At 39.1% G+C, this 25,095-nt stretch overlaps 1 protein-coding gene across 1 annotated transcript; it reads left to right on the forward strand.

Moving 5' to 3' along the window:
* The first annotated feature begins 6,884 nt into the window (after positions 1 to 6,884).
* On the forward strand, positions 6,885 to 20,131 carry LOC310634150 (mitochondrial basic amino acids transporter-like). Its single transcript, XM_083352244.1, has 5 exons — positions 6,885 to 7,245; positions 12,024 to 12,067; positions 15,322 to 15,405; positions 16,558 to 17,876; positions 19,655 to 20,131. Exons 1-4 carry the CDS (start codon positions 7,212 to 7,214, stop codon positions 17,314 to 17,316), a joined length of 921 nt encoding a protein of 306 aa, XP_083208370.1. The 5' UTR covers positions 6,885 to 7,211; the 3' UTR covers positions 17,317 to 17,876; positions 19,655 to 20,131.
* Positions 20,132 to 25,095: the final 4,964 nt, after the last annotated feature.

Consider the following 25,095-nt stretch of genomic DNA (forward strand, 5'->3'; position numbering starts at 1 on the left):
CCAAGTCAGCTGTGTTTGCTTATCCAGGAAAAAAATGTTTGAAGAAAAATCTGTTTTTCTGGAAGGACGCGTGAGTTTGAGCAATAGGTGCTGAAGTCAGCAGCACCAGCTTTCTGCACTTCTCTCTGAACACGAATTGAAAGAGATATATCACCAGAATTTGGAAACTGTCCCTGGAACACGGGCAATTCATAACGTCATAGCAGCCAGCTGCAGTTGTTGCAGAGGACAGAGACCTCTCTTCTCGTGCCTTTTGCCCTGCAAACCAAAGTGTTAACTCTGATCTGAACCAGACCAGGGTCTTTTAGTTTTTAAGTCTTTAAAATTAAAAAGTGAATCCTGCTTCTTGACTTTCTGAATCTGTTGCCTCACCAGAGAAGAGATACAATTCAGTCTGGTATTCAGATGAGACGGCCCTAAGTAAACAGTTCTCATCCACCTGAGGGGGAGGGGGAAGAGATATAATCTGTTGGAGAGCTTCTGTTGGGCACATGTTTAGAGTTCTCTGAGTGCATGGGATCCAAATTGCTACATCAGTTATTTCAGTAATAAGGCTTAGAAAGCCCTTTTTTCTGAGAAATACTCATTCAGTCAAGCCAGTACTAGACTAAGTGAACAGATTAATGTACTTGATTTGGTGATTACTGCATTAACTCATTGTTTGCAATTATGGTTTATTGTCTAAGCAAGTTGGATGGATTCACACAATATGCTGTATTATAAACTGCATTTATAAACCATAGTGGCTTGATTCACACAGTGGATTGTTAAATAGGCAACTAATTCAGATACTTTGCTTTAAAAGACAAATTGCCTCAGGCCAGTCTATTCCAACCTGATGCCCTCCAGTTTTGTTAAACCCCCAATTAAATGCATGCAATTATGGATGTTGCAGTTCTCGTTTGGTTGTGAGAAATTTTCCTAGCCTCTTGGAAGGTGCCCAATGTATGTAGACAATTCAGTGTAATACAATTGCCCTGGGAGTCATGCCTCAAATCAGAAGGTGAGCTGAGAAAGAAGAGTATCAAAATGCAATTAACCAATAGCTTTTAGTTAACACTTAACCATTTTAAGTGAGTGATTAACAAGGTTACTTCTCATTTGGTCCATGTGATTCTGTACCTCCTGCCAAGTATGAATAGAGGTGTCTCATGATATATGTTCCTCCTAAGATTCCACCTAAGAGTCATTTGAGAGCTTGTGTCCAATGTCCCCTACAAGCATCTCTGACCTACTGCATCAAGTTTGTGTCTGTACTCCATGGTCCATTGATATCTTGGCAATCTGGGTTGATACACCATGTGCATGTCTTCCCATCACCACCCCATAGAAAGAGTTGTAAGTATTGTATTATTAGGAAAAAATGTAACTAATTTCAGCTCAAATCCACAAGATCAGTGCTCTTAGCTGCTGGAAGAGATGTAAATGAATCACTAAGAAGTGATTGCTCCATTGACCAGACAGAGGCAAAAAAAATGAGGAATGGCCACCAGGCATAATGCAAGAATTAACTTTATCAAATCAGATGGAACTTTCATCTAATCCAGCTTCCTGTTTTTGTTACTAGACTATTTCACAAAATATAGATAACACAGGTTTTCTTTACGTTCATCCGCAGCAGCTCATATTTTTGAAATGTGCTCTGGCTTGGATGCCAGTTGGACAGTCTAGGTTGATGAATGAAGAAATACCTTGTGGAGTTATCTGGGATTCTTTTGTCAGGCTTGAGAAAGTGAATAAGATCCCCGGTAGTCAAAATGGTATTTACTCATGGATTTGATCCATGCCTTTCCTGGCTCTTTGACAGCATTTAAAATAGATGTAGGAGGTTATTAGCACTTCATTAGAATGGACATAGTTTCATTTGTGCTATCTCCTGAGAAAGATCACTGTGGATCTGGCTATTTTTTCCCTCAGTTACTTCTCATATATTTGGGTCAGGTCTGCTCATGGAACACTGGTTGCACTATAGATGATTTATATTTGGGCTTAGGTTGCAAAAGTGGCCCTTCTTGGCCCTATTAAACTTCTTAATGGTGTTCAATATTATTGACCAAGGAGCATTCTGGACCCCTTCACAACAATGGAAAGCTGTGGGATTGTTCTTTGGTACATTCACTCCCATCTAAGTGAATGGTTCCAGTTAGGGTTTATGAAGGAGCAGTGACTGAGCTCTTGTCTTCTTGGCATGATCATTTCCTTTATGTTATTCATTATTTATATGCAACCTCTGAGAAAAGTCATCCATTGGTTTAGGAGGAATATTCATCAACATATAGAAAATACTGAGCTATAAATGATCATCTTGAATTAGTGCCAGAAGGCGGTAAAGATTTGAATAGGGCAAGATGGAATAGTTGTTTGTTAATGAACATCTCAGAAGTCTAATAACAATATTCTGGTAGTTATTCTTAATGAAGTCACATCAGAAAAAGTTACTTTATGACTTGCAATTTCATCAGGTGTGCCATAAAATAAATGCAAATAAATAAATGCAAATCTAGACTGTGCCCCAAAACACTGGTAGCTTTCAGCACAAGAAGCATTTTATATACAAGAAATGATAAGTAAACATAAACAGCTAACTTGTCATATTCTAAAACTTTCTCAAGAGGAATCTAAATAAACTCAAGGGAAGAATTGATGATGGAAGAATATACTTGCCAGTCATATTCCTATATATAATTATTAGTTTTAAAGTGGATAAAACATTCTGTGCTTTTGACAATGTAACAGAATTGTGTACAAATACTGAAGAACATTATTGCTACAATGTGTAAACTTTTGCTGAAACCTGATCAAAAAAACAAGTGAAAGAATGCATGATAAAATGGGGTAAAATAACTGTGCTTATAATACACAAATGGGTCAATGGGAAAATATGTAGTTGAGAGGACTGAAATTTATTTTTTTTATTGAAAAGTTTTAAAATACATTTTAAAATACAAAAAGGAAAAAAAATATTTTTGAAAGAACATTATTTTTGAAAGAATCTTATAAAATGAAGCACTGTTGATATTTGTCACTAGAGAAATTGTCTAGAATGCATCAAGGTATTTTAAATTTATGTTGGAAATATGAACAATATGAAGGAACGTTTTATTGTATCAGGTGGATGTGTAAAAAAACCCCAAAAAATGTGAATACTACTAATTCAGGAGATTTTAAAGACAACTGAATACAATTTAGACCAGAGGCATTTCTTTTGGGTCTGGATAGACGGTTAGAAAAAGGCATTGGACTTTATCTTTATATTGTATATGACAATTGCAGCAAAATTATTATATGCTCAAAAGAGGAAAAGCTCATTGTTACCTGCAACAAAGAAATAGTTGGTGAAGATGATGGAACTTCCAGAGATGACTAAATTAAATTCCTTGATGAAAGAAAATACATTTACATTTATGCTTGATTCGAAAAACCTTACAGATTTTTTGCATGAAACCAAAAAAAAAATGCACTTGCGACACATGGTTTTAATAATTAGGGGAAAAATAGATAATAGAAAAAAGTGAACTTTTCTGGAACTATAGGGTAAGAGATAATTTTGTAATTACACTTGTATTTCCTGAAAAGAAAATCAGAAGCTGCTTATATTTCTTTTTATCTTTTTTTTCACCTTTGTCTTGTTTCTTTTTCTGTGTTCCTTATTCAATATTAGGTTTTGTCAGTTTTTATCTTAACATTTAAAACAACATTTAATAACATTTATATATTTTAAAAATCCTCCTTAACCCTTGACTATTCCAGGAATTGCAGGTGGAAGTCCCGGTAGGGGGTGAGGTTGGGTGGGTGAGTGCATGATCCTATCTTGACCAGGATACCATAATAACAATTACTCACACCCCAAACACCAGCTATTAGACTATCATAACATGTTCCATGCAAGCAACGTTTGGAGATGATTCAGAAGCTGAGACTGGTACAAAATAAGGTGTCAAAATTATTATGCCATCAGTATATAATAACACAGGGACGCGGTGGCTCAGTGGGTTAGGACGCTGAGCTTGTCGATTGGAAGGTCGGCAGTTTGGCGGGTCGAATCCCGAGTGCCGCGTAACAGAGTGAGCGCCTGTTACTCGTCCCAGCTTCTGCCAACCTAGCAGTTCGAAAGCACGTAAAAATGCAAGTAGAAAAATAGGGACCACTACGGTGGGAAGGTAACAGCGTTCCGTGCACCTTTGGCGTCTAGTCATGCCGGCCACATGACCACGGAGACGTCCTCAGACAAGTGCTGGCTCTTTGGCTTTGAAACGGAGATGAGCACCGGCCCCTAGAGTCGGAAACGACTAGCACGAATGTGCGGGGGAACCTTTACCTTTACCTATATAATAACACAGATGTTACAGGTCCTACACAGGTTACCAGCCTACGTAAATTATAAAACTGTGTTGATTATCATGACCACATAGAGGAAATAAATGTACGATCAAAATAATTAAATGTATACTACATTGAGATGAATGTATATTTTAAGAGGGATTTCAATGGTAACCCCTAATGGATCTTTTACATACTACTGAGAAAAGCAATATTTAACTTCTTGCTGGAGAGCAGAGCTTTGCCTGGTCTCTCCCATTGCTTTCAGAAATTATCAGTGCTTTTGAAAAGAATGTCATAAGATATTGTACTTGGGGGGTATTCATTTTCATTTCATGCAGCAAAACAGGCACAAATCATATGAAAAGATATATAGAGAAAGCTCCACCATGAACAATTCTGGAATAAAATAAGGGATTAAATTTAATTTTCACAGATTAATACAAATATTTCTTTGTCAAAGAAAAAAAAGGCATCTTGTGATTTACATGACATAACTAAACAAGTTTATTTGGAAAAGACACAAGAAGCAACTCTCAGAAGTCAATAGCATAGTCAGTGCTTTTTTTGTTTAAAAAAAAAGGTGCCGGAACTCACACACGTCATACAACCCGCCTTGCCTACCCTACAAGTTTCCATCCAAAAAACATGCCAGAACTCCATTCTGGGCGTTCTATGACAAAAAAAAAGCCCTGAGCATAGTCATATATAAATTATCTTGTTAGATTACTTCTGGATGCAAAGGTAAAAGCCAGGTAAAAGTATGATTAATATAAAGGGCAGTTTTTAGCAAGCTATCTTATAGATCTACTCCTTTCAACTTCATCATAAATGGAAAATTACTTTAAAATCAACAGTGTTCTGGCCTCTGGATTCATGAGTCTAGAGAGCAACTATAAAACAAGATTGCTTTCTTCTCCAGCTTTTTTCATGCAGTCACTTTGGGGCAAAACAAGGATGAAAAATGGACAGAGGAGCTGCTGTGTAACATCCTATTCCTGATGACCCTAATGCCCACCAGGCTACCCACAGAGGGGCATTCGTTGTTTTTACAATTGGCTTCTTTAAAAAAAAAAGGCAAGGAAAGCTTGCCAACCATTGCAAAAGCAGCTGGGATACCAGCCAAGACAGCTGCTTCCAAGCAAATCAAAACTATCCTTGGTTTGCTGGGTCATTTGGCATCAGGTCACTGGATACACTTATTCATGGAGTGAGCCAGATTGTACAGTTGAGCATTTCATACAAACGCACTATTTTCACTCTTTGGATTCACTCTGAAGTGTAGTTTGTATGATTCTGAAACGGTATCTTCAGTATGCCCACCCATTAGTTCTTAGCTTATGTTACTCCATTTCTCAGTAACTGTGCATGGTATCTAATTCTTCTTTCATGGAATTGTGTTCTATAAAAGGATATACAATGAATTGTTGCCTTATAAGTTAACCTAGTATTTTTCAACCTTGGCAAATTTAAAATGGGTGGACTTCAATTCCCAGAATTCTCCACTTAGCATGGAGAATTCTGGGAGTTGAAGACCACCCATCTTAAAGTTGTCAAGGTTAAAAAACTACCTGTTGAGGGTTTTTTGTGAGACTAACAAGGCCTCCCTCCTAAAATATTAACAGGCGGCATACATCTCAAGTGATGAGCAACGAGTAATACTAGTAGACAATAACAAATGTTATTGTGAGACTTACAAAGCTAACCCTCTGAAAATATTTACAAGCGACAAGCACTGAGTAATAATGGTAGGCAAACGTCTGCATGACAGACATACCCATGGTCAACAATAACTGTCTATTTAATTAATCCTGGGTTCCCACGACACTGGACTACAAATTAAACCTCTATTTTTTTAAAAAAAAAATGTTTCGTGACTCAGTATGCCGCCCGAATACAACCATTACATTCTCCCTGGGCCATCTTTTGTCTCTGAAAACCAAAATCGCCGACCCGCTTCATGGTGTAACGTTGTGCATGTCTACGGAAAGCAAGCCACACTGAAGCTATCTTTTGAGATAACCAGCACAGAACTGGCAGATTTGGCCTTCCAGTACATGCCACTTCTCCTGCCTCCGTCCTCAGGCTGCCCAGATCGGTTTCTCCGTTTGCAATCCACCTTAACTCGAGGGCGAACAATCTTCCTCATCCCCCCCCGAACATGAATCGCTGGGCAGGAGCCCCCGCCGCCTCGGTTGCGCGTAACTGCCGCCCCCCCCCCGCACCTTCCACTGAGTAAGAGCGAGCGCGCCGTCCCTAAAGCGGCCTTAAAACCCGCAGCAGCTGCCCCAGCCTTGCGCAGATGCGCTGCCACAACAGCAGAGGCTGGTTGGTATTCGTCCGGGTCTAGTAGGCGGCGCTCCCTCCTTCCCCACCACTTCGAGTCTTTTGCAGCCGCTGCCTTCCAGCGGCAAGATGCCGCCCAGCGCATCGCCCAATGAACGGTCGGAGCGGAGGGCTTTACTGGAAGGGCGTTGTCTTGCAAGAGGCCTCCTATTGGAGGCTGCCTTTTCCCCATAAGGCTCGGTCTCCCCCCCCCCTCCTCCTCTTGCTGGCGTCAGAAATAGAAACGACTCGGTCCAGTTTGGCGACAAACGAGAGAGGAACGCGCCGGCTCGAAGGGCGCCCTGGATTTCCTTGGCTCGCTGTCCGAACGCAAGGGGAGGCCGAGGAGGCAAAGAAAGGACGAGTTTCCCACCGCAAGGAGCCTCTGGATTTCTTTCCTCCCTTCGGACTTGGAGGAAGCCGAACCTCTTCTCTGTACCGTAAGGAAACTCCTTACAATCCTCGGAACAACAACAACAACAAACGAAACCAACAAAACAAACCAACCCGAGCAAGGCGCCTTTGAAACGCTTCAGGCTTGAAAAGACGCGTCGGGCACGGCGATCATGGCGCTGGATTTCCTCGCAGGCTGCGTAGGAGGTAAGAAGCGGCGCCCCGAGCCATGATGGGGAGGATCGAGGTTGACATAGTAGTTCATGCCACGACGGGGATCGGTTTGCGTAGATCCAGGGCGGCGGGGTGTGGGGTGTGTGTGTGTGGGGGGTGGACGACGAGGCAGCTGCGGTAGGCGGGCGATGGGCCACCTCTCCCTCCGCGGCTTGGCGCACTGCAGCGAAGATGCGCTGCCCACCCGCCCGGAGGAGGCCGGAAGGTGTTCCATTCATGCGCAGCCGCTTAGAAAGGGAGAGGAAGAGACAACCCGAAGCCTCCAGGCGAGCGGTGATTTTGCTTGCCTCATTTTTGTCCTCGATTTGCACACCTGGGGAGGGGCGCCGCCGCTTCTCTGGTTGACCCCCCCCCCAATGTCCCCATCATTGTCTGAGCTGGATTGGCTTTCATACTGCACGGTCGGCGAATGACTTGCTCGGAAACGGGCTGGCTTTGGGTGGGTCCGGCTACCTCTCCACCGCAGCCTGGCGAGGCTATTGTGCTAAAGCGGAAACCGGCTCTTCCTCTTTTATCTTCTTCTCCTCGGCCATTTAAAGCAGCGTTTCCCAACCTTAGGAACTTGAAGATGCGTGGACTTTAACTCCCAGAATTCCCCAGCCAGCTATGCTGGCTGGGGAATTCTGGGAGTTGAAGTCCACGCATCTTCAAGTTCCTAAGGTTGGGAAACACTGATTTAAAGTTTCCAAGCCGGGAACTGACTTTGCTTTAGGATTTGGCCCAAATCCTATAAGGGTCTGTTAGGAAGAAAATTCTGTTAAGTGTAATGGAACGAAATGCTAGATGTAGTCTTACAACTAAAAACAAGTAACTGGACTCCATTTGTGGACCGGGAAGAGAAAGAGTTGAGATATTTTGAAGGCCAAAGCAGTCCAGTGTTCATTTCCCCCACCTCCTGATTGCTCTTATTGCATGATTGTTTCCCCCTCAGAATATGCGGGATACACTTTCATTTCTTGGAAACGCCACATATAAAGCATAAATGCCCGCTAGGGAAGAATAGACAAAAATTAATTCTTACAGGGAAAGTTGTTGAATCTCTTCCTGTTGTTTCTGCCAAAGCAGATTTCTGTCTCCTGTGATTATGGGACCATGTTTTTAGAAATCAGAAAGCTTCATTTTTCCTGTTAAGAAGTGTTCACGGTCCTTTCAAACTATTCTTTTTATTTGTTCTGTCTCCACACAGATTCAAAGTACAGTATCTTTCCAATCCCTTTCATTGTGAAATCACATGAGAAGGAGCTTCTAGTAATCAGTTTATCTAAAGCTGGAGGGTAATGTTACTCTGAACCATGGTACATAGCAAATTATAAATCAGCTTTTTCCAGCTAGATTCTCTTGGTCATTTTACAGATGTGGGGATGAATGTGGAAAGCTAAAAAATCAGGAAAACTCTTCTAGTTTATTTTTTTTTCCTTCTGACAACTTTCTGGTTTTAGTCATAGCCTCTTGACATACTCCTAGGAATTTTGGAATTTGTCCAAAACATTCAGAAAATACTTTTGTGAGTAATTTAACTTCACTTCCTCATAGTTGTTTTAATTAAGTCCCAGAACATGAAAACAAAGATGCTTTGTGGTTGAGATGATAAGTAACATTTTCCAGTGTACTTGCCCTCGTTTTCATTTCTAGCACAGGCTATTTGTTTATTTGCTTTTCATGTGTCTTTCCTCCAAAAGTTGAAAGTGGCATACATAGTACTCTTTTAATTTTTCCTTGCAAGCAGTCTGTGAGTAGTAGGTTGGATGGAAAGAGACAAAGACATTTTTGTGCCTTAAAATGAATTTGTACTTGGGACTTTTTCTGGTTCTAGCCCATGGCTGGATTATATTGATTCAGAGATGCTGGTAACCTCTCTAGCCAATTGAATGCTTCCCTTAGTTACTAACTTCCCTATGTCATTACATAGACAAGCATGTTGTTCTTTAGATACTCAGCTCCAGCATTTAAGCCATTTAAATGTAACTTAAAAATGGTTTGGCAAGGCATATGTACCCCAAAGACTTGTCCTCATTTCCTACAATAAATGCATACAGATGTATCCGTTTATTGTAATCTAAGCAGCCCAGATTTGTAGATATTGCCTTCCTTTTAGCCTGTGTTGGAACTGATCACATGATGCTGGAGTCACAAGTACCTTGCAGACAGGGTGTATCTGTCCTGCTTCCCCACAAGGCAAGCTGTCAAGATTTGGGTGGAAAAGATAAGCTCCTCTGAAGAAAAGATAGAAGCAAGATAAAGGGGTGAGGAATGTAGGAGGAGGTTATTACATCTATTCTTCCCTCTCACAGAAAGAGAAAGGGTGGGATTTTTCCCCCCACACCAAATAAGAAGTGTGGGAGATTTTATTTGCCACAAAAAACGGTTTTAGCCCAGAGCATCAGAGTGCTGATTTTGTGAAGATAAGAATAAAGGATTGAATCTTTAATTGGATATTCATAATCTTTTGGAAAAAGATTTGTATTAGAGGTGTGGTGATACTCTCTATTTTCCATCATTTGAATTTACCATAAAGCCACTTCTATTTTTTCCTTGTCACTCTTGCATTATTCTAAGGTAAAGGTAAAGGTTCCCCTGCACATGCATGCTAGTCGTTTCTGACTCTAGGGGCCGGTGCTCATCTCCATTTCAAAGCCGAAGAGCAAGCACTTGTCCGAGGACATCTCCATGGTCATGTGGCCAGTATGACTAGACACCAAAGGCGCATGGAACGCTGTTACCTTCCCACCGTAGTGGTCCCTATTTTTCTATTTGCATTTTTACGTGCTTTCGAAATGCTAGGTTGGCAGAAGCTGAGATGAGTAACAGGTGCTCACTCTGTTACGCAGAACTCAGGATTCGACCCGCCAAACTGCCGACCTTCTGATCGACAAGCTCAGCATCCTAACCCACTGAGCCACCGTGTCCCTTTTTTGCATTATTCTAGTATTGGGTAGATTTACTTCTGCAAATAAACACTTCTGTACAGTTTTGTCTGTACAGAAATATTAGCTTTTGTGCTGATTTAACAAATAGGTCTTCTACCTGAACATGCAGAGAATTTATCTACAGAATCTACAAGTATGCAAATTATGTAGTTTTACATATTGAAAAAGTAGTTTCATTGATGGAGCAGAGATCAAAACTGGGATCAAACTGTAGACATAGCTGTTCCTACTGGCAGAAGCCTTAAACCTAAGCAGATTAAAGGGAGCCTTGGTTCTCTTGGAGCCAAAGGCCTTTTGGCCCTCTTGAAAGGTTTCCAAGATTGGAGCCATTCACTTTGAGATCCTGTTCTATTTCCTATTGCTTCAGGCAATTTCCTCCCCATTGAAACATTGATGATAATGTGGAATGAAATTGTTCCCCACCCCTTTCTCACAGATGGAAAATGGATAGGAAATAATCTGCCATTTCAGTCCATTTCTCCTTAAAATGACAGATGTACCCTACCTATAAAGAGTGGAATTTTAAGCTTGCCCAGTGTAAATATTTAGTTCTGTGTCGAAGAAGCCAATAATTTCTAACCTAAGCTTCTGTCATGTGCAATGAGGATAGGTTTATGGCTGATGAAACATTTGATGTATTTTCAATATGCATTTACTGGACTTTTTAAAGTCTTGGAATAAGTATGTATTTTCCAGCAAAGCATGGGGTAGGCACTTAGAGAAATATTGTGTGGACTGCATGATATTGGAAGCATGGCCTTCTGTGCTCAGTGATACTGTGCCAGGTTAGCATTTCTTGGGGGGGGGGGGGAGGAAATCCTAATTCTTTAGTTAAGAGTTTGAGATGGCTTTTCCCCTGCTTGGGAATACTAGATGAGTATACTAGTATACTAGATGAATTAGATGTTATGTGATAGGGCAGGAAGTAGCTTCTAGAAATATAGTAAGGACAGTGACTTACATGTTTCAGCGGTATTGTTGTTGGATGATATCTACTTGTAGTGGTTTTGCAGACTCTGTGGCAACATATCCTGTACATTTTTAAAAAATGTGCCTTTTGTCAGCTACAATGAAAAGTGAAGTGTCTCTCATTTGACCTGCTCCAAGCTTCCACTTGGAAACTGCAGCTGGCAACAATTGTGATGAGGCAGGAGCTTATAAGCAGGCCTCAGTATGTCCATGGAGCACCTCATTGCACAGGATGCACTGGTTACCATAAGCTTTCAGGTCCAACTCAAGGTGCTGTTTTTTTTTAACTTATGAAGCCTTTCATGCCATAGAGCCTGGTTTTTAAGGGACTGCCTTTCTCACAGTAACATCTGACGGAGTGGGTGTGTTCCAGGAGCCATCTTTAAAGAGATGCCATCTGGTGGGACTCAGGAGCTATGCCTTCTCTGTCACAAAGGATGCCTGCCACCTGGGAATAACACCCCCCCCCCAAGGTTTGAGCAGCCCTGACCTTGTGGTCCTTATAACAGGCCTTGAAGACCTAGTTTTTTCCCCAAAGCTTTAGCTTAGGTAGAATATGTGACCTGAGTGCAATTGTGCTATTGGTACAATTGTGGGAATGTTGGCCCCCCTAGTTATTGCTATTTTTTATTGGTCTTATTGTGTTAGCATGTATTTTTTTATTTACTTGCAATTTTAAGATTATCCATTTTTATTTTCTCTCAATCTGATCTATTTCACCACCCACTATAGATGGATTAACCCTAATTCTTGCACTAAGCTGTATTTAATATTTCTATTTTGCAGATTCCTTATTCTGTATTTTACATAATGGTCTCAATGTCCTGGTCTCATTGTCCTCTCTGTTTATTTCAGGTGCTGCTGGTGTACTGGTAGGACATCCATTTGATACAGTTAAGGTGGGTTTACTTTTCACATACTTTCTTAGAATATGTGATTAGACTGAAGGCAATACTTGCCCTTACAAATAGGGAAGGGATCTAGATGTTTGAGGCCATCTAAGTAAAACACCTCCTAGAGACCTTCCAATAGATTACAGTTATACTGAAGCACTACATACAATATCCCATATTACATTAAACGTTCCACAGAAATGGAACATTTAGAGTTCCAGATTATATTATCCCTTGTTTGATGCATTTAAAAAGTGTTCTGAGATATATGCCTTCAACCATATTTTTAATATGATAGTTCAATGGCATCTAATAAATCCTAGATATAGTTTTGAGTGTACATAACACATTTGTACTAAAATAAAATTTTAAAATGCACTTTCCTTAATCCTGCTTTATCTGGTACACTTATTTGCGTTTGAAGCAATTAATTTGTTAATTATATTGACCAGATGACTGTTTGCTGCATGATGAAACAGTCTTGCTGATTTAATGTGCTTCTTCCCATCCAAGAAAAGATGTTGTGAGTTTTCAATGACAATTTTTATTTTCTTGTTTAAGACATGGGTGTATATTGGCTGCTGTTGGAGAATTCAATAGTAGATTATTAGTCAAGAAAAAATTAGAATTTGGATAATATCTGCGCCTGTACCAAAGTCAAATTGTGTTCAAAACAGAACTGTGAAATAAGATACTAATAATGGGAATACAGGGATTTTGAGCTGCAAACATGTTTGCATTTTTAATTCAGGGAATCCCTCACTAAAATATATGGAGCTTATTTTGAAATATGAGTGTGCAAGGTGAAGCTATATGCTAAGAATATACATTGAAATAAATTGACTTAAATCCAAGTATTTCAGCTTGTATGAGAATTACATAACCTTTTTGATGAGAAAATGTGCTGAATAACACTCTGTAAATAACCTTAAAAGGTAAAAGAATAGTTAGCACTATAGGCTTGAGAAATGTAGCTTGTTGGCTTATAAATGCATTTTCTAGTTATTTCATATCAAGAAATAATGTTTGCTATGAATTCATTCTATTAAATTGCACTGAACTTCTTTTCACATTGTTTCCTATCAGAATGAGTACATTTTAGGAGTTACACTTAATCTTGCATATATTATAATGGACGGGTTCACGGAATGAGTTGGCACTCTTGAATTGAAATTTATTTCAGTTTAATTGTTTTGGTGTATTTATATTTCACCTATCACAAACATGGTATCTGTGGGATGTTTAAGTGGGTATTCACTGGCTATCTTAGCTTAAAAACAATTATTGCATCAAATTCCCTCAAACTGTGTGTGGGCATCAAGCTATATGCAATCTTGGAAACATGTTCAATACATTTGCTTTGTAAGAAAACTATCATATTTGGGAAGTTACTTAATTTATCACAAATCACTGAGAGACTTTTATAATTTATACAATTTCAATGTGAAAACATAATTTCTTCTATAAATATACATACCTATAAAGCATTTATCTTAAATGCTTAGCTTGATATTGTGTTTTTAAAGGAACAGTGATATGGCTACTCACACCGAGTAGGGGGAATCTGTTTTGCAGACAGATTCTATGCATATTTATTTGAAAGCACACCCTACTGTGGGATTAGCTTTCAACAAAATATGGACAGGATTGTATCATTGCTTTATTTTATTCTGTCAGAAATAAAACAGCTTATTTCATGAAATGGCATTTATGTAGAATTAAATGTTTGTTAACCCTACCTAATATGACAGTCTTTTCCTGATGAAGCTGAATACTGTAGCTAGGCACTATTTTCACTTGAATGCTATTTTTAAAAAAAGTAATGGAATTTAAAGCAAAGTTTAATAACTTTCAAGTAGTTGTAAAGATTAGGCAGGCTGGGTTTGTGGGACCGGGAGGGTAGGGCTTGTAAAATGGGGAAGATGCTGAACTGTTTTTGAGCCAGCTCTTCAAATGGAGACTCCTGCCCCATTTTGTTGATGTAATGTGTACAATTGCTTTGTTACTTAACTGACTTTACTTTTTGAGCTAGGGGCTGTCTTCATTAACAGCAAAAGTGTTACTTTGTTGTAGATGACAGATAAGCCTCATCACGGGAGAGTTACCTAGTAAGTATAGACCAGGTGAACATTCTGTTTCTCTCGGTCTTAATTTATTCCAACATTTATGATTAGTTCAAATTTTTATAAACAAGCAAAAAGTACCTTCCCTTTTTTTTAGTTTTTAAAATGTTTCTAGAGTGGAGGGTGTGGGGTATGTAATGCCTTTAAATATAATCTGTGTTTTTTTAAAAAAAGAAAAGCCTAACTTTTGCAATTTGTTCTCTGCTGTTTTTCTTTGTCCCCCTTTTGTGCTTAAAGTTTGTATACCTGTGCTAACAAGCAAACGCCTCTTAAATTGTGAATTCTGTTTCAGCCTTTCCTTAAATTAGGTGCCCATTTTTCATTTCCCCATATAGCTATGACTGCTTTGTGTTAACGCGTTTTAGGTATTGCTGCTGGAATGATTTCTGAGCCCACTCTTGGTATGCTTTTTAGTATTTTGAATTGCCAACACGTGATTGCTACTCACCTTTACAAAATAGATAAGAAAAGCTAGGAACCAGCATAATGTTATATTGATTTTTATTAAGAAATGACATTAGTACAAAAATGGAATTCTTTCTTTAAAGATGCAATACTCTTAAGGTTTAAACTATCATTAGTCTCTGAGATCCATATATAGTTTTAAACTATCCAGGTTCCAAATTGTTCCTCCAAACAAGATTTTCTGACTCTGTAAATCTAATGTATAGATTACTGGAATTTATTGTACTAAGATTATTTAGATTTTTGGCTTATCTAAGTTGCAAACCTAAGCTTGTAAAAGTCTTGCAGTTGTGGTCCTATAAAAAAAATCTAATACTATGCCTGGGGAACATTTTCTTTTACAACTGATACATTTTGAGCTTAACTATTAATGGTTCCATAGATGAGCAACATTTAATTCTTTAGAAATATCAGATGTGCTAATTAAACCAGCAATAACTGAATAGCCAAGTGAGGATTTGCCTTACTGAAGATCTTAATTTAACATCCTAGCAAGTGACCATTCATAATATAAATCTGAGTGGCTCCCAAAACACAAACTGCTCTCTTTAATTTCCTGTGGCATCATGCCTGCAGATGTACATAGCTACATTATCTGTATGCACCCAAAGGTATTATCATACTATCTGCTGATTTTTTGCCATGTCAGTAAATTCTAATTACATTTTATAGGTACGCCTTCAAGTTCAAAATGTGGAGAAGCCACTCTACCGTGGGACTGTGCATTGTTTCCAGTCTATCATAAAGCAAGAATCTGTAAGTAACATCCTGAATGAATGTGCATGTTTGCACTTAAGTGGAAGAGGAGCTATTTACAAGTGGTATGGAAAATATCATAGTATAGGATAGTAAAATCCACAACAAGCCACAAAACCATAACAGCAGCAGTAGCACTAGTCTTCATTGTCATCCAAAGCCATGAATTGAGACCATTCCTCCATAGTTCCATCCATATTTAAGGTTACTTTAATGATCCAAATTGTGTGGATGCTTGATACTCCTAGCAGGTAGCAGATAAATGCAGATTCACTCCTACCTACTTGTAAGCAGAAGTATTGATGTGTGGGAATATTGCAGTAATATTGAACAACTGGCACACGTTTAGGGTATATCCAGAGATATGCATAGTAATTACTGTAGACCATGCATATGAATGTGTTACTGTTCTAGGGCAGGATGCTTAATTTCATCAGTATCCATCTTTGCCTCGTTTTGGAAGGCTTGGGGGAAATGCTGAATTATTTCCATTCACACCCCCAAGCAAAGCTCACACAAGATTGCTGCTTTTCTTGCTATCTAACTATTGATCTCGGTTCCTCATTTGCAAGATGAAAACTACCGAATTCATATAGAAAAAGGATCCTCGGGTTCCTCATGGCCAAAGAAAGATGTGCATTTGATTCCTAAAGGGATGTGCTCAGCAGTTGGGGGTAATTGTTGCTGATTCATCTCCCGATCATTAATGTTCTCCATTCTTTTAGAACCTGAGTACAATCCAGAGTAGGGAGATAGAATTAGTGATAATTTGCCTTGTTCATATTCTGATATTAAATAAGTAGCTGCCAAGTATTAAAAAAAATGTAATACAGGGTAAGAAATAGGAGAACTTTTGAAAACAACTGCACATTGAAATGTATGAACTTGGGAATTGTGGAGTATTTTTGGCCTTTGCACACCAATATTCAATTGTTTGCTGCTGAAAAAACAGATCTTTTGGGATGTGATTTTTGGGCATGGCAAGTTGTCTTGTCTCGGTGTAGGAGTGCCATGCCTAAAGGTCAATTCAGATCTATCTATTGATGTGCAAAATAAAAAATTGCAGAATGTTAAGAGTTTTATTGTTTGTTGCTTCAGAAAAGTCTTAAAGTGCCTGCTCATCATTTATTTATGTGCTTTGTTTTCATCTAGGCCCTTGGACTTTATAAAGGTATTGGGTCGCCTATGATGGGCCTTACCTTCATTAATGCCCTTGTCTTTGGCGTTCAAGGGAATGCTCTCCGTGCTCTTGGAAGGGACACACCTCTACATCAGTTCCTTGCAGGCTCAGCAGCAGGCGCCATTCAGTGTGTGATCTGCTGTCCTATGGAACTGGCTAAGACACGGATGCAGCTGCAAGGAACAGGGGAATACAAATTGAAGTCCAAGAACTACAAAAACTCTTTGGACTGCTTGGTGAAGATCTATCGAAAGGAGGGCTTGAAAGGCATCAACAAGGGAATGGTTTCCACATTTCTGAGAGAGACCCCCAGCTTCGGTTTCTACTTTTTAACATATGACTGCCTAACAAGGTATCTGGGGTGTGAAGCGGAAGATAGTTACATTGTTCCCAAACTGCTTCTGGCAGGAGGCATGTCTGGCATAGTCTCCTGGCTCTCTACTTATCCTGTGGATGTGATTAAGTCCCGCCTCCAGGCTGATGGAGTTGGAGGAGTCGTACGGTACCAGGGCATTCTGGACTGCGTTAGAAAAAGCTACCGGGATGAAGGGCCAAGGGTGTTCACAAAGGGTCTTACATCCACCTTGCTTCGTGCTTTCCCTGTTAATGCTACAACATTTGCCACTGTTACAGTGTTCCTTACATATATGAGGTCAGAGGATGGCCAGATAAGAGGCGATTTAAGTGGATGTGAAGCTGGTCCGGTGATCCAACAGCCTTCAAGTTTTTAAATTGACTGGAAGATTGTACCTGTTACATATGAGATGCCATCATTATTTCTTTTCTTTAAAAAAAAAAGAATATTTGGATACCAAGAGTATACATTTTCGTCTGTATAAAGCATCTTTTTAAAAATCTCATTTATAAAAGCAGCTTAATGTTTTAGGAAGACTCTGAGTTGACTCTAAAAACTCAGACAATAAAAGGATTTGCCCTTTGAACATGTGCTCAAGACACATCTGCTGGATTTTTCCAGTGTAGCCTTCACTTCAATTCCCACAATCCCCAGCCAGCACATTATTGAGGAAATCCAAGGAAATCCAGTGCAGTCACTGGTCACCAGTTGAAGTCAGTTTCAGTGTATTGCAGCCAGCTCAAAATGGCTACTACAACTTATCAACTCTGATGTTAAATTCTTATTCAGACTCACTCCATGTTCAAACAGGAAGAGAAGAAATGGGGCTTTGAACAGATAATGAAGACTCGTAAGCACAGATGTTATGCCCCTTTCATGTTCATTGGGGGCGTGGGACTAGGGCCAGCAGCATACCTCTCTCAACGCACATTAAAGGTCTGGATGGGTTCTCTGTTCTGATTATTGCTCAATCTGACCGCTGTATTCTATTTAGAACTGATTGTCCGGGTAAATGTAGAGAAAAAAAACCCATTTGTTTCATTTTTCTGCACTTTATCCTAGGGGAGCTTGTGTTCTTCCAAATAATTTTAGCTTATAATATACAGCCATCTGATCAGTGGCCCTCCTGGTGGGAACTGCTGGAGATTTCCCAACTCTATTTTAACATCCTGTTGAAAGTCATTCTGTAGATCAGGGGTATCAAACTTGCAACGTCACGTGACGTGTCGCAACGTATCACAACTTTTTTTCCATTGCCGGCAATGGGGTGGGCACAGTTTCACCATGACGCATCTGGCCCATGGACCGGTAGTTTAACACCCCTCCTGTAGATGATGTAAGCTACACTTTTACCATTCTTCTTAATTAGCAGTACTTGTCAGGAAGCCTTAGCCTCTTCCTGCTAATTGTGAATATTTTACTACAGTGTATGAACAGCCTGCTTTATTTCTTGATCAGTATGCGGTAAGTCAGTATCTCAATCATGCTGCTCAGTATGCAGATGCGTTACCACCTATTTTCAGATTATAGTTTATTTTTCCGTGCTACTATTTGCATTTGGCTTTGAATTTTTTTAATGTATGTAGTTGCATCTTGTAAATATTTAAACATATTTTAGTATGTTTTGAGTTGGAAGCGAGAGTAAACTATCTAGAAATCTTGTTACAACCCAAAATGTAGATTGTTTTTAAGGTGGTGGTGATAGATGTGCTTAAATTACCATTTCTTCATTACTGGGTTATATGCGCATAATTGTGAACTATATTTAATGAGATAAAGGATGAAACTATATTTAAAAGGATTTAACAGAAATGTGTTTTAAAGAATTCAGTAATGAAAACAGAAGTCAAGCTCAGTAGTTTTGGAAAACTTGGTGAACAAGAAACCTAACAAACTATTAAGTCTCTTTCATAGCATCTTTAAATAAGAATGCTGCAACATTGGCTCACTGACGTCAGCAATATACTAAGTTAATTGGGTTTTATTAACAAATGTTTAAGATTGTAGTGCTATACACACTTATTTGGATGATTGAACTCCAGTTGGGCTGATTTCTGAACAGCAAGAAATACCATTAGCCTAGTCATGGTGTACTGATAGAACAATCTGGCCAATCAAATATCTGTTCCACATCACTGAGTGAAGAAAAAAAAATGCTACACTAAATCAGAATTTGGCATTTCCTTTACTAGTAATGAAGCCTGCAGGGGTTGCTTATAAGTGTTAAAAAAACCTTGAGAATAATTAGCTTGACATTGGAAGTTTTGTTTCTGTCCATATCTATCTCACTTAAAGATCTACTCATAATTAATCAGACTTGTGGGCAGAAAAAACATCTCTTAATTTTATGCCAATATTTTCACATGGACTTGAATTGGATGCACTTGGAGGTGAGTTTAGACATGCAGATTATTTTTCCAAATCAACTGAGGAAAATAAAATTAAACCCATGTGGTGTTGTAATTCAAATTGAAGCCATGCTGCACATTACTACAGGATTGAGCACAATGTCTGCTCTGGTTAATTTCCTCACAAACTGTTTCCCACAATAACGGTGTAACCAGTGGTCACTATTTGGCACATAGTGGGTCATTAATGAGCCTTATAAATGCTTTAAATTGCAGTTGCACCATTAACTAGGCCCTGCAATATATAAATTGTATAAATACCAATTTCTCACATGTTTTTAAGTACTTCCTATTCTTTCTCCACAGCTGCCATGAAGAATCTGCAAGCTCAATTAAAAAAGGTACCACTTGCAGATTTAGCTTTGGATCAGAGCCTACATAGTTATGGATCCAAAACATCTGTTGAAGGCCATTATTCTATCTGTTGAATAGACAAGGTGAAGAAAAACTGGTAGAAAATCTAGCAATGTGATATAGAACAAGGCTCATATATAGAATGTACCATTAACTAACTGCATTGGAAGTGTTTTTTTGGGGGACAGGTGCAATATGTCTGATTTTTTTAAATAAAAATCTAGCCAATTATTTTAATAATTGTGCTGGAGAAATCTATAAAACTGGATTGCTGCTTCTATACCATGCAGGTATAGTGGATGTTTTGACACTACTTGCAGGGACATTCAAATTGAATGTGAAACCTAAGTTGTTTGTTGTGCAACGACACTCTCCTTTTTTGTACAGTATTCTGTAACTATTGTATATAAAAGTAATAAATCTTTTTTTAAAAAATATAGTTCTTTCTTTGGTGGAACTAGGATCACCTATAATCAAAGATAAGCAGCCTGTGGGCACTGAATTCCCTCTGATAAGAATTTGCAAAAACTCTTATGGCTCCTGCAAAGTTGAAAATATGCAAAAAAAAACAACAACCCTACATATGAATCCTAATAAACCTAAAGTTCAAAAATCTGGAAATTTCCCCATCAATCCTTACCAATTAGGCAACTCTTAACCCTTCAATGTTAGATGTTGCCTTTGACCTGCCAAAGATTGCCCGCCTTCATACCAAGCGAAGAACTCTTTATGGAGTAGCATTTTTAAAAATCAAGAGCTAGGAGAGAAACAGTACATATGCTTCATTCTTTGTGGCAATACACTCCACTAGATATCCCAAGGTTCTTTTACAAAGATCCCTTGAGTTTAGACACTTATCATCATGCTATTCTGACCAGATTTGTTGCATCTTTATATAACAATCTGTAAATAATATTTCCAATTTTGGAGGAAAAAGAGGGAAGTGACAGATTTTATATCTTAAAAGATACTTAGCAGATGTGGATCTAATGGCTTGCAGTCTTTTAATTCCCTCCTTTCCTACAAAATATTCCTGAACAGCATGGGCTGTATAATACAGAATTTCAATAGTAAAGTGGGAGAAAATCAGTAGATCAACTTGCACTGATTTCAAGAGATTTGCTTTTGCGTTATTGCTCTCTATATATTGCTGAGCAGGAACAAGACAAAACTGCATTGCAGTGTTATTGGCTTTTGTTCATTAACCAAATTAGTAACTCACATTGAAGTTATGTAACCCTCCACCCAGTACATTCTAAATTCTCATCATCAAATATTATTTACAGAACATGGCAGGCAATTCAGCAAAAAATATGCAATGGAAAGTGCCACATGCTTTCTCAAGTTTACACAAATAAAGCTACAAATACAGGAACATCACAACACACTGCTGCTTGTAGTTTCATACTCATTTTTACATGTGAAACAAATATAAACGACTTCAGCACTATATTTCTAAGTAAGTTCAAAGTTAACGGTTTTCATTGTGGTAGCTTAAAATGTATTCATTCTCTTAAGAATTGAGGTTTGTATTGAGTGTGCTGCTATAGTATTTCAAATTTCTGGGGAAGAATGTCAGATAGAAGACAGCTTTGCAAAAATTAGGCTAAAAACAAGCAGCCAACAGGAACCAGGTTTCCCCAAGAATAAGACCCAGCCGTATTTTATTTTTTTTGCCTCCAAGAGAGGCACCAGGTCTTATTTTTGGGCGAACACTACTGGTGTGATGAGCCACGTGGCGTCCTGCCGCAAGCAGCGGCACCAGTGTGATGCGTCACGTGGCATGCAGCTGCTAGCCATAGGAGGCTTGGCTACAGCAGTCCTAAGGTAAGCAGGTGCGGAGTGCATGGGGGCAGGTCCATCCCCATCACCGCCCTAACTTGATTTTTATGCATGCACCTCACCCCAACACTAGGACTTATTTTGGGGGTAGGGCTTATATTAGGCATACACATAAAAAGCTAGGGCTTATTTTTGGGAAAACGCGGTAGATGGGCTCCATCAGCCTCCTATGGACAGAAGATACGAGATCATCCAACCATATGGTTGTTTCTCATGAGAAGATTGCAAAGCAGCAGTCTCCAGAGGATGGGAAAACCAGAAGCCAAGGGAATTAGCCATACTTGCTCCAGCCACAGACAGGGTCTTCTGAAGAATATTAAATTTACTTTTTCCTTGTCAATTCCATTTCGAAATTGCCTATTAATTGCTTTAAGAAGTCAGGCTTCTTCAAAATGACAAGGCTTGAAACACTGGGTGCCTTCAATCTTTGATATAAGAAAATGAAGATGTCTCTTTATGACCTTTAAGAGCTTGAAATAAGCAGCAAAAAACAAGATAGGATTTTGGCTACAGAAAGTTTTAAATGAATTTTAAAAAATGTAATATTGGATTTTGAATACTAAGACTTTGAAATTAATTTTAAAGAATAATAAAGAATAAATTTTACGGGAAAGAAAAACTTGTTTCCAATATTGAAGATATAACAGGACAAGCAACGTATAATGACAATCTGTTCCCAAAAGACAATGTTACAGAAAAAGATATGCAATAAACAAACATAAACAAAACTTTAAACAAAATTTTCTCATTAGATAGTTAAAAGATTTGAATGAGGCTTTAAAAACAAAGAGATAATACGAAAGGGACATACAAAAGCCAGTATTCCCAGGAGAGGTCAGTGTCACACTTTACAGTCCACACAATGAAAACCCATGTCAGAGGATACAGATTTTTATGTTTTATAAAGTATATGGTTCTGCCCTGGAAACCACCTTACAAGTTATTCCTACAGTTAAAAAGTCATTGACATAACTATCTCCCTTAAGAATCGCGGTGTAAAGCAGGAAGAGTGCTGCCTCTTGCTTGGTGCAATATATCTAATTGTGAATTGGAACATTTGTATTCCCTGATTCCTGCATTGTAAGATTAAAAATTATTGACCATTTGTCACCCAAGGTAAGTTGCACTATTCTGATAGTTCTGAACCCATTTAGTTTAACCTAAGTGCATTCACTAGGTGGGGTAGAATTCCCGACCCAGAGTTAGGAAGCATATTCTCTCCCAAGTGGAATTTGTAAAATAACCAAGGACATGAAAAGATCTAGAACCTTCTTGCCTGGTGGAACACACATAAGTCTCTTATAGTAGAATGAGTCCCTATGCCCCAAACCTTCTAGCCAACATTACTACCAAACAGGTTGCCTTCCAAGAAAGTCAATTGGACTTTCTTTTTTTAATAGGTGAAAGAGATGAGCAGTGACAGGAGTCACTGGGACTAAAGAAGTGTGACACTCTCAAATCTTAAAATTAATCTCCATCTCCCACAATGTAGTCAAAAGCAGTTACTTTCTAGGTTTGTTACCAGATCCCTCTTTAGACCTACCTGTCGAATACCTGTAGCCAGGGCTTTTTTTGTCATAGAACACTCAGAACGGAGTTCCGGCACCTTTTTTGGATGGAACTTTGTAGGGTAAGCAAGGCGGGTTGTATGACGTGTGTGAGTTCCGGCACCTTTTTCTTTTACAAAAAAAGCACTGCCTGTAGCATTTCAATATTAGTATTACCATTTGAAAGTGTGCCAGGTCAACTGATCTTACTTGTGGATGTTGCTTTGGAGTCAGGAAATCTCTGCCAACTCTGCAAGCTCAGTATGATTAATTCATTCAATTTCCAGGTTTGTTGGAATTGTAGATCAGAAGTTAGATCTTGAGACAGATCAAATACTAAAGGTGTTGTCTTATTTCCACTTGGGTAATGAGCCAATGAGTCAGAATACAGCAATCAGAACAACCCTTGATTCTTGTGTCCCATCTGTGTTGGAGAACAGGGGGCATAGAAAAAGTTTTTTTTCTATAGTAATATCAAATTAATCCTGATGTGAGCTTGCAGCTGCATCTTTTTGTGGTCTAATATCACAAATAGGTCCAGGGTCCTTGTGAAAAAATCTTTTTTCGCTTAGAAAGGCACAGGCAACCTAGCCAGTCCAGTGTGATCATTGCCCCCTTTATTGATTTCACGGATACAGGAACTGTTTCTCTCTGCATCACTTGATGTTTGGACTCCCTTTGAAAATCTTTTGACCTAGATCTGCTGCTTTAGATAGAATTTGTTTTACCTCCTCACCTGGTCTGACAGTATCTTTAAGCTTACTTGTATTGCTTTCTGCTCTGCTTGGTTGGTCATCAGCATTTGACTCGGAATGGGATCCTGTCCTCTGCTGTATTTTGGTAACAGGCACTCCATCTTATCAGGTTGGCATCTAAACTATTTGACTTCAAATCAGCTGAATATAAGGTAGGCTGGGACTAACAACTTATGCAAGGATTGAACAACTTCTCATAACTGTCAAGAGCAAAAGATCAAGTCTACACATGAAGCTCCAATTAAACTGATTTATTGCTAATTAAGGCTGTGTATGGAAATCTTCTCACCTAAGGATTAACACTTGCCTGAGGATAAGGGCCAACAAAATTCAAGGGAGGTTGGACTTAGTTCACTTGTAGGGACCCTAGGCTCATCCTCTTTGAACTCTGCCCCAAGTTCTGCCACTCCTTCTCCTACAATAAGACCTATATGTACCAGTGGGATCTTATAGATATGCTATGGTCTTGAAACAGGAGTGTGCCCCATTGTAGAAGTCCAGTGTTGTAATTCTCATCTACAGTAGTCCTATCAATTCCTTAAAATTTGGCCTTCTGGATGTAAGAGCCATCAAGGCCTTGAGTTTCACAAGGCCAGCTTACACACCTTGGTTTCCTCAGGGGTGTCCTTCTTTCATATCCATTCTGGTTTGGTGTATTAATCCAGTGTATTTGCCCGTTGGGGAAAGGGAAGCTGGGTGATATTGCTTTATTTGTCCTAATCACTAATCTGCAGCACTTCTGGCATCACTGATTAGTTCATATATTGAGAGGAAGGAGTGAAGAGAACATCTGTCATGTGGCTTCCTATTGTTTTGCCCAGTAGCTCTGGAAGCAACACTTCCATAACTGACCTCAGCTTCCCAGCTGCCTCATTATTCTTAGTACGCTTTCTTGACTCTAGTAGGGAGAATTAATCTTCCTGTGCTAGAAAATCAGTGTCTTGATTGTTGCTATTTGCTCACCTCCTCTAAGGTATTCTTCTCTTGTTCTGGAATCAAACATATATTTGACTACCCTTACTTTCCCATTGGCCAAATGGACTTTATCCATCTTCTGGGGGCTTCTCCAACTCAGTCATGAAACCCACTTGGCTGTGGTCTTTCGTTGGTATGCCAATCAGCTCCCAGGAATTGTTTCACAGCATCTGGCTCATGTTTTTTCTCAGGTCCCAAAATAGAGCTAACGGGGAAAGTCACTGCTTCTTCTACAAAGAGTGTACAGAGGGCATTCCTTTATGGCAGGCATGTC

This window comes from Vipera ursinii (assembly GCF_947247035.1).
Source record: "Vipera ursinii genome assembly, chromosome: 1".
NCBI classification, from domain to species: Eukaryota; Metazoa; Chordata; class Lepidosauria; order Squamata; family Viperidae; genus Vipera; species Vipera ursinii.

Bases quoted from the DNA above. Each gene is read 5' to 3' on its own strand.
- LOC310634150 (XM_083352244.1), top strand. From the start codon at position 7,212: ATGGCGCTGGATTTCCTCGCAGGCTGCGTAGGAG. The intron at 7,246-12,023 runs GTAAGAAGCGGC...TGTTTATTTCAG, and splicing joins CCTCGCAGGCTGCGTAGGAG to GTGCTGCTGGTGTACTGGTA. The intron at 15,406-16,557 runs GTAAGTAACATC...GTTTTCATCTAG, and splicing joins CTATCATAAAGCAAGAATCT to GCCCTTGGACTTTATAAAGG.